The 10,589-nt window shown below is 46.5% G+C and overlaps 1 protein-coding gene across 1 annotated transcript; it reads left to right on the top strand.

Annotated features, from left to right (window-relative positions):
- The first annotated feature begins 5,450 nt into the window (after positions 1-5,450).
- On the top strand, positions 5,451-6,695 carry SSTR3 (somatostatin receptor 3). Its single transcript, XM_044678840.1, has one exon. The coding sequence runs from the start codon at positions 5,451-5,453 to the stop codon at positions 6,693-6,695; it is 1,245 nt and encodes a 414-aa protein (XP_044534775.1).
- Positions 6,696-10,589: the final 3,894 nt, after the last annotated feature.

Here is a 10,589-nt window from a genome sequence, read left to right on the forward strand (position 1 = left end):
CCGGTTGCAAAGATGCCAGCCAGAAAAGAATAGCCATCCTTCCCTCCCTCCCAAGCATGGAGAATGAATAAAATTCTGAGGCTCTTGGAAAGAAAAGACGTCACCTAGATTGCAGAGCTAATTTTGGCGGTTCTGGAGAGCTGCAGTCTTCATCTCTCTAGCTTCTCAGCTCACCCAGAAAGCTGATGGCCTTTTGCAGGAAAGGTGAAGTTCAGAGTTGAGAGGACAGAAGGGGACGGAGGAGGAAGACGAATATGTAAGCAAATCTCTTTTTCTGGGAGTCATATTGGTTTGCTCTCTTTTCCAGTGCCTCCTCTCCCCCTCCAAAAGGAAATCTGAGCTTTTGAACATGGGATTCCTGCCCTCAATATGTTTCTAGAGGGGGGAGGGAAGGGATAAGGATAGGGAGGGGCCAGAAAAATGGGCCGGTCCTTGAAAGAAGCTGGGAAGAGTTCATGGTTCCTCCATCTCTTTCTCTCAGAATAGTTGGACTCCAAAGCCCAGGAAGCTAGGAGAGGCACACTTCAAGGGTTCCTTTTTCTTCTCCTAGAGCAGTGGTTCCCAAACTTTTTTGGCCTACCGCCCCCTTTCCAGAAAAAAATATTACTTAGCCCCCTGGAAATTAATTTAAAAAATTTTTAATAACAATTAATAGGAAAGATAAATGCACCTGTGGCCATCACCGCTTTCCTGGATCTCTGCAGCACCCACCAGGGGGCGGTGGCGCCCACTTTGGGAATCACTGTGAGTATCAGGGCATCTGTAAGGACAGAAGAGAAGGACTTGAGGTTTTGAGGTAGATAAATCTCTAAAGTTTCAACCAGCATGAATGAATGAATACATGAGAAAGTTCTTATTAAGCCCTTACTATGTACTAGCTGTGCAACTTAGCTCTTTGCCTCAGCATTTTCATCTGTTAAATGAGCCGAAGAAGAAAATGGCAAACCACTCCAGGATCTTAGCCAAGAAGACCCCAAATGGGGTCATGAAGTGTCAGACACGACTGAAATGACTGCACATCAATATGTGCAGACATTCAATGAAACTGGGGATGTAAATATAAAACAGACGATCTCTGCCCCCAAGATTTTACATTCTAGTAGGAAGTGACCACATACATAGGGATGGCCCGAGAAGGTAATTTTTGCCTCAGAGTTGCACTGACCGTGAATGGAGTCACACGTTTAGAGGTAGAGACTAGACTTGTGATTTCATTGGCATGAGGAACTTCTGGATGAGGAAACTCTCTCTACCAATGTAGGTTGGCACCTCTCTTCAATGTGTAGTTTGAGAGAGCTGCCTGGGGCTCAGAGGGTGCCCAGAGTGACTTGCCCAGGACCACACGTCCAAAATGCGTCAGAGGCTCTGAGCTCCTTGGGTTTTCCCCAAGGCCAGCCAAGACCATAGAAAAGTCAATCAACAGACCCTATGAAGAAATGATAGAAGTGTTGGGATGCTTGTTGTGCCCAGTGCAAGACATGGAAGCAGAGGAGGGGGATAGAGCATGATCCCAGGACCTGGAGCTTGTTTGATTGAGGCCGTTCTTATTGTTCAGGATCACCCACCTCCAGGAGGTAGTGCCAACAGCAGAAGAATCAAGAGGCACAGTGGCATGGCAAGGAAATAGCCAGGATGAGGCATAGTTAGGGGGCAGAGGAAGGCAAATGGATTCTAGGATTCTGTTTCTTCCCAAACCCAGCCTTGGGACAGGTCAATGGTAGGAGGTCAGAGGCAAGGGTAGAAAGAGCCAGCCCTGCTTCTTTAGGTTTCAGAAGGATGGCGACATCTTCACTGTTGGGCTCTGGAGGCAAAATGGCAAAGTGTATCTGTGTACTTTGGATGTGTGTATTTTCCCTCCTCTCACCATTTCTTCCAGCTACAAGCCATGTGGGGCTTCTTGGGATCCTAGAAACTCTAGCCATTCCAGGTGCCTAAAATGCTAAGTTCTTGGGGGTAACTGGGTGGCTCAGTGGATGTAAAGCCAGGTCTAGAGATGGGAGGTCCTAGGTTCAAATGTGACCTCAGATACTTCCTAGCTGTGTGACCTTGAGCAAGTCACTGAACCCCCACTGCCTGCCCCCTACCCCTCTTCTGCCTTGGAACCAATGCTCAGTATTGATTCTAAGACAGAAGGTCAGGGTTTTAAAAAATAAAATAAAATGCTAAGTTCTTGATCATTTGACTTTAAAGGTGGTGGGGAGGAGTAGAGAAAGAAGGACTTCAAGAAATAGATCCCAAGAGATGCAATTAGGGCAGGGCAAAGGCTAGGAGGGGAGATATTTGGGAATATGCCTCTGGGCAGCTTCCTGTTCTACTGATGCCTGGAGCTAGCCTTGCCCCTGGGGAGAACCACTCAATATTTTCTCTCTTTACTAAGCATCACTGGCTAAGGGCTGCCCTCAGGCAGGGGACCTGTGTTATTTGAGGGAAGGGACAAGAAGGTTTAGGGAATCCTGGTGTCATCTGAGCAAGGGCCACAACTTCAGGCTCTTTGGCCAGTGAAACCCTCAGGCAGGCAAGGAGGGAGGCAGTCAGTGTTGCTTGTTTGTCAGTCAGTTAGATAGTCAGTCAAACAGCTCTGCTCCTACTAGAAGTGTGCCTTTCTCTGGATCATTGCTTACTCATCTTTAAACTGAGAATAACCATCCTTCCATCCTCTGCTTAATGGAATTGTGTGAAAAGAGCTTTGAAAAATGCCTTGGAAACTTAAACTGCCATTAGCATTAGGATAATTCCTGGGCAGATGAGGGCATGGGACCAGGTGGTCTCTCTAGAATATAGGAGAGATCATCTTCATAGAACATGATAGAACTGGAGAGAACCTTACAACATGGAATGTCAGAGTTGGGAAAGACCTTAGAAAAGGGAATGTTAGGGATGGGAGAGTCAATAGGACACAGAGGGTTAGAGATGGAGGTGGCCAAACAGGGATCCATAATGGTAGATCCCAGAGATTTGGGCAATGGGAAAAGTAGAAAGAATCAGGGAAGACTCTTTAGGAATGTTCTATTGGATAGATCCAGGCTGCCAGAAGAGGGGATGGGCATAAGAACATTCCCTTCAAAACCTAAGGCTAAGTAGAGTCACCCTTTCCAAGCCCATCAAATTGGTTTTCTCCATTCCAATCAATTTGCAAGCATATATTAGCCACTTGTTGTAAAGCAGGCCTATGTTAAGTCTAGAGATTCAAAAGCAAAAATCAAAGAGCCCCTTCCCTCTGAGAGCCTCCACCAGATAGAGAAGCTGGCTGTATCCTCCCTCTTTAAGGCTGAGTGTCAGTCCCCTTTCCTAAAACTCAGAAATCTGAGTAAAAGAGGCCAACTGAGTAGATGACTGAGTAGATAGAGGGTGGGGATGGGAGAGCACTTTCTCTGAGGTTACTCTGAAGACCAGGAAAGATTTGAAGATAGAAGGAAGAAAACTATCTCCTTTTACTTTACCTGCATAGAAAGAGGATGCATAATCCAGCCCTAAAGTCAGTCCTGAATCACAGGGAACAAGGTGGAATCAAAAAGAAAGAAAGCATAAAGGGCTGAAATTCAGTCATCTGTCCTATCTCACATCAAAGAAACTGTCATTTCCTCCTCACTAGCATGCAATTTGAATGCCTTATGATAGAACAAGGAAAGACCATAGAATATCAACCTCCTCATTAGCCCTGGAGTACAGGGGAAATAGTGCTGATTTTGGAGTCAAAGAACCTGAATTCAAGTCCTACCTCTGACATTTATTACCTATGTGGTCTTAGAAATACTGTGTATCTCTTCTTGGCTTGATTTTCCTATTTGTAAAGACAAAAGGGTTGGATTGGAGAGCTTCTGAGGCCTCTTGGCATTCTAGAAGTTGCAGAGAAGACTGAAACTATGTATTAGAGGGGCATCTAGGTGGCACAGTGGATAGACTACCAGGCTTGGAGTTGGGAGGATTCAATTCTGGCCTCAGACACTTCCTAGCTATGGGTCCCTGGGCAAGTCACTTAACCCCAATTGCTCAGCCCTTAACACTCTTCTGTCTTGGAATCGATACTTAGCATTGATTCTAAGACAGAAGATAAGGATTTTTAAAATATATATTAGGAACCACTTCCTCAGGAGGAAAGTTATCCAAAAGTGAAATGGGCAGCCTAGAGAATTAGTGGGTTCCCCATCCATGGAGGTCTTCAAGCAGGGGGCTAGATGACTGCTGGTCAATGATGCCACATAGGGTATTGCTGCTAAGATTTGGTTGGGTTTATTGACCTCTGGCTCCTTTCCAAATCTGAGATTCTATAATTGATTGATTGTTCATGTATGTGTGTATGTATGTATGTATGTGTATGTGTGTGTTGGCATGGGAAGGATGGACAGAAGATAGAAGGGGGATGGGAGTGAGGGAAATAAGACCCTAAGTCCATACTGCCAGCACTAGAACTCTAAGTAAGAAATTCACTATTCTGAACCTGGGATCCCAGGAAATGACACATCATGATGGGCATTTTGAGGGCAAAGGCAGCCAGAGGACTCAAGGGTTCCAGATCCTGGGTCTCAACAAGGAGAGATAGCATTGTATCATAGAAAGAACACTGAGCTGATAGTCAGGAGACTGGGCTTCCCATTGTAGCTCTGATGATAGTTTGTTGGGTGATGTTAGGCTGGCTAATTTTTTCTGGTCTTCAATTTTCTCATCTGTAAAGTGAGTAGCTGGGATAGATGATATCCATATTCTGTGTACCAACATTCTATGTTCTAACATCTCTCTCAGCTTTGACATCTCACGTTCTAAGTTCCCTTTCACTTCTAATATCCGTGTTCTAAGATCCCCTCTAGACTCTGACATTCTCAGTTCTAATGTCCATGATGTTCTAGGAATCTATATTTTAAGGTCTCTCACAGCTCTGATATTTATGTTCTAAGGTCTTTCCAAGCTCTGACATTCTCTGTTTTAATGTCTCTGATGTCCTAACAACCTATGTTCAAAAGTCTCCCTTAGTTGTGACATAACATGCTCAAGGACCCTCCAAGCTTTGATATCTCATGATCAAGTTCCCTCCAATTCTGACATTCCAAGTTCTAAAGTTTCTTGCAACTGTGACATCCCATGTTCTAATATCCTTCCAAACTCTTATATCCTTGGTTTTAATGTCCCTACTGTTCTATGGTTCTTTCTATATCTGACAATGGGAAGCCTGAGAAATACTGCTTCCCTCTCTCCATCTATCCCTTGGATATCAAAGACCTCTCTTTCTTCTTGTCATTCCATGCCAGGTTAGACTATTTTCTCTGTATTCTACCAAGGAGTCAGATGGGTTTGACAGGGAGAAAGCTATTGGTTGCCAGAGAAGATCATTTTTTCATATATATAATATTATTCTGTGTCTTTTCTTCCCAGAATTGGAACTGATTGTAACTACTGGAGGTGACATGTACTGACCACCATCTTTGACCTTCTCTTGGCTGACTTCTCCACCCAACATGGACATCACCAGCTTTCCTTCTCCAATGTCTGCATCCTCAGAACCAGAGAATGCCTCTCTCGCCTGGCCAGAAGACCCTTTCATGGGGAACCTGTCTACATCACCAGCTGGCACAGGACTAGATGTGAGTGGTGTGCTGATCCCTCTGGTATACCTGGCAGTGTGTGTGGTGGGTCTTTTGGGCAATTCACTGGTGATTTATGTGGTCCTTCGACACACTGTAAGTCCATCAGTGACCAATGTCTATATTCTCAACCTGGCCCTGGCTGATGAACTCTTCATGCTGGGTCTACCCTTCCTGGCTGCCCAGAATGCCCTCTCCTACTGGCCCTTTGGCTCCCTGATGTGCCGCCTGGTCATGGCTGTTGACAGCATCAACCAATTTACTAGTATCTTCTGTTTGACTGTCATGAGTGTGGACCGGTACCTGGCTGTGGTGCATCCAACCAGATCATCCCGCTGGCGCACTGCCCCAGTGGCCCGGGCAGTGAGTGCTGCTGTATGGGTAGCTTCGGCAGTCGTGGTGCTGCCCGTGGTGGTTTTCTCAGGAGTCCCACATGGCATGAACACCTGCCACATCCAGTGGCCTGAGCCTGCTGCAGCCTGGCAGACAGGATTCATTGTCTACACAGCAGCTCTGGGATTCTTTGGACCACTGCTAGTGATCTGCCTCTGCTACCTGCTCATTGTGGTCAAGGTGCGCTCTGCCAGTCGGCGGGTCCAGGTGACATCATCCAAGCGGCGGCGGTCTGAGAGGCGGGTCACTCGCATGGTGGTGGCTGTGGTGGCCCTTTTTGTGCTATGCTGGCTGCCCTTCTACGTGCTGAACATAGTCAATGTGGTCTGTCCCCTACCTGAAGAACCTTCCCTCTTTGGCGTCTACTTTCTGGTGGTCGTGCTCCCTTATGCCAACAGTTGTGCCAACCCCATCATCTATGGCTTCCTCTCCTACCGCTTCAAGCAGGGCTTCCGAAGAGTCTTGTTACGGCCCTCAAGGAAGGTCCGAAATCAGGAACCACCCACTGGGCCCCCTGAGAAAACAGAGGAGGAAGAGGAAGAAGATGAGGATGATGAAAGAGTAGCTAGAAAGGAGATGAATGGGCGTATCAGTCAGATCAGCCAACCAGGCAGTGGGGGACGGGAGCTACCACCCTGTAGACCCTGTGGCAGCGAACACAAGCCTCTCCCAGAAGAGTTTACTGGAGGGGAGAAATCCAGCACTTTGCAGACGAGCTATTTGTAATTCATGGAATATGATTGGGCAAGGGAAAGAGAGGGGAATCAGAGAGAAGGGTTTTGGGGTGCCCCTGAGTACTGAGGGACCTTGGGCATCCCTAAAACCCATTTCCACCAATGGGGAGGGGCCTAGGTAATCAGGTCAATGCTGAGGAAGGAGATAGGGGATTGGTGGAAAAAAGGAACCAGAATCCTGTGTGACCTTGGGAAAGTCACGTAACTACCCTGGCCCTCAGTTTTTTCAGTTTCAAAATGAGAAATTTGGACAAGATGATGTCTAGGATCCCTTCTAGGCCTAGACCTATTTTTCTATGATCCTAAGTGGGAGCAGGAAATCCTCAGACTTGACTGAGATAAGAGGTCATATGCTCTTTCCCAAGTAGCTGTCCCATAAATGTCTTAAGAAGAGGGGATTTTGGGGATCTGGGCTGTAGCAGATCCTGGATGATGAACCCTTTTCCTCCCCAGATGTGAGTAGCCCACATCTGGAGTATTGTGCCCAGTCTTGGGTGTCATATTTTAAGAGAAACATTGACCAGTGGTGCTGTGTCCAAGATGTCGAGGGCACTGGATATCATGCTATCTGAGAACTGATTGGGTCTGAATCTCAGCTCTGCCATTTTTTAGCCTTATGACCTTAGGCAAGTCACCAAATTTCTCTGGGACTAAGTTTCCTCATCTATAAAATGAGTAGAATGGATAAAATGACCTCTGACATCTTTTGCAGCCCTTACTCTATGGTTCTATGATGCTGTTACTGCTTCCACCTCTGGGACTCAATTTCTTTATCTGTAAAATAAAAGTGTTGGACTAAATGATCTCAGGGGCCATTCAGCACTAAATCCTCTGAATCCTCTGAAAGCTCTCTCCAAGTACCTAATGAGCTGCTGTGTGGAAGACGGAGCAGATCTGTCCTGCCTGGCCCGGAGCAGAATTAGAAGCAAGGGGCTGAGAATTTGTGATGTCAGCTCTCCCTAAGGAGAAGCTTTTTAAACAACTTTAACTGTCTATCGGGGAAATGGGCTGCCTCAAAAACCCCTTTCACCTCCCTGGAGGTCAGGTGCCTCCTGACTGAGGATGTTGCATAAAGGATTTCTGCTCAGGTATGGGTTGGACCAGAAGGGCACTGAGGTCCCTGCCAACTCTGACACTTTTTGACCCTTGAACCAACATCTCTACCCATCTCCTTATGGGGGAAGGACCATCCCCCATGCTATTTACTAGATGAATGACATTGGGCAAATTACTTAATCTCTCTGGTCCTCAGTTTTATCATCTGTCCAATGGAATGGTTGGACTAGATGACCCCTAAGGCCCCTTCCAAATTGAAAGTCAGTGATCCAACCCACCTTTTCCCAATGTCCCTGCCCCATCTCCCACTTCCAACTCCTGGGTTTTTTAATCCACCCAGGGATTAACCAGTAGAAATGCACTAGGATGGAGCTGAGAGGGAAGGCCAGTTCCATTCCAACATTTTTAGTGGATTCTATTGGCTTGGAATGGCAAGGTAGCCATCCCGGCTACTGAGAGAGATGTATTCTCAACCTTCCACTTCTCATCCTATAAGATATCTAAGATAATTAGAGCTGGAGTCATTCCACTGTGGAGCCTCCTTTTGTAGTAGCTTGATTGAAGGAGATCGAGTCTAGAGGAAGATGCTGGGGGAGAGGTGAGCTTGGAGCAGTGATTCCCAAAGTGGGCGCTACCGCCCCCTGGTGGGTGTCGCAGCGATCCAGAAGAGTGGTGATGGCCACAGGTGCATTTATCTTTCCTATTAATTGCTATTAAAATTTTTTAAAAAATAATTTCCAGGGGGCTAAGTAATATTTTTTCTGGAAAGGGGTCAGTAGGCCAAAAAAATTTGGGAACCACTGGTTGGAGGAAAGAGACAGCATGAGACCTGTTCTGGGCTGAGAGGGGCAGCATGGAGGGAGGTCATCCTCAGAAGGCCAGCCTGTGGGCTTGGGGAACCTGGATACGTACGTTTAGATGTACCTGGAAGGGAATTATAGAGCAGAGGAGTGGCAGGAGTGCTTGACTCAGTCAGAAGACCTGGTTTCTAATTCTGGCCCTGCCATTAATTAGCTGCGGAACCTAGCTGAATAAAAGGGATCTTCCTGTCCATAAGATTCTTCATCTGTAAAATAGGAATGATTATCTCTTCCCTGCCTACCTCACAGGGCTGTGGTAAGGGCCCATTTGGGTAATGGATGAGAAATCACTTTGTAAAATCTCAAGTGTGATTCAGTGCTTCAGATTTGGAAGGCATTTAATAAATGTTTATTGGATGAAACCCAAGGGCTAATTATCATGAAATACAGACCTCACTTCTTCTCTACTCCACCTCCCCAGGTTGCTGGACAAAAGTCACCAATCTTTCATCACTCTACCCTGTTAAGGAGGGAGCTGTGGTGAAACTAGGCTGCCCCAGAATCTCCATGGAAATAACTGGCTAAAGTAGTAACGTGATTTGGCGGGAGGTTAAAGGTCTGATACATTGGGGTGGCAAGGAAGCAGGGATTAGGAGAAGGACCATTTCTGGAGGAAATACAAAGAAGGCCTCCTGCCATTTACCAGCTCTGGGATCCATGGTGAGTTGGAGCCTCCCTCTGCACCTCAGTTTCCCCATTTGTAAAATAAGGGAATTGGACTCAGTGATTTCTAAGGTCCCTTCTAGCTCTAAGTTCTTATGATCCTCAGACTTGGATAGGTACCTGGGGGGACGTGAAGATGCTGGAAGAGGAACTGACTGATGTGTGAAGAATCAGGGCACCAGGAAGATACCCTCTGAACTGGAATGGCAGGGCAGGGGAGTGAGGACACAGGAAGAGACCTGTTTGGGATATATAATATTTGGTCTCTTTGTTCTGGGAGTGGGCAGGAGGGCAGTGAGGGAGAGAGGGCTTGAGAAGATGGTTGAGTCCCTTCTCTGTCTCCTCCATCTCCTCAGCTCTCTCCCACCCCATTCCTGCAGTAAGCTCACCTTGAACTTTTCTCGGAAAAGGCTGTTGCTAGGCAACAGTGGTCCATCGCATTGACTCTCCATCCTGAGTCCTGAGCCACAGGACAAATATGGCCAGCTGCAGGGAGAAGGTGCTGTGCGGGAAGGCTTGTGGGTTTATGTGAAGAGGGAGGCTAAGGTGTGTGTATGTGAGTGTGTGTGTGTGTGTGTGTGTGTGTGTGTACACACACACGTGCATCTGTGTTGAGGGCAGGGGCAAAAATCAGGAGAGAATACCCAGGGCTCAGAGCTTATCCTGCATTTCTGAGGAGCCATGGAGAGCAGCAAATGTAACCAGTACACAAAAAATGGCAGGGTGGCAGAATGGGTCCTGGGTTTGGAGTCCAATGAGCCAGGTGTGAATCCTGGCTCTGTCCCTCTGATATTCCATCCCTACTCTGAGCCTCAGTTTTGCCAGCTGTAAAATGAGGGGATCAGACTTAATGACCCCTAGATATCATGACTGGTAATTAGTGGTGGATGATCTGGGGAAAACCCTAAAAATGATGGGAGCCCAACTTCTCACGGACGTTTATAGAGTGGTCCTCCAAGGAAATGATCTGTCTCCTATTGTGTATTTCTCAATAAGGATGCTGATTGTTGAGTTTTCTAGAGGTGTTTCAAGTAAACAAAGCACTTTCTTCACATACAACCCTCTGAGACAGGCACAATACTATAGATATTACTTGATCTGTTTTACAGATAAGGAAATTGAGGTTTAGAGAGGGAAACAACTTAACCAAGATCACATAACTGGTCATTGTCAGAGCTGAGACCAAGAGTCAAAGTAGTGAGTGGAAAGAACAATGGCTTTAGACCTGGGTTCAAATCCCACCTTTCATATCTTTCCCATTAAGTCCTTAGGTGAATCGCTTAACCTCTGTGGGACTTGGTTTCCTT

Source organism: Gracilinanus agilis, chromosome 5 (genome assembly GCF_016433145.1).
Source record: "Gracilinanus agilis isolate LMUSP501 chromosome 5, AgileGrace, whole genome shotgun sequence".
Taxonomy (NCBI): domain Eukaryota; kingdom Metazoa; phylum Chordata; class Mammalia; order Didelphimorphia; family Didelphidae; genus Gracilinanus; species Gracilinanus agilis.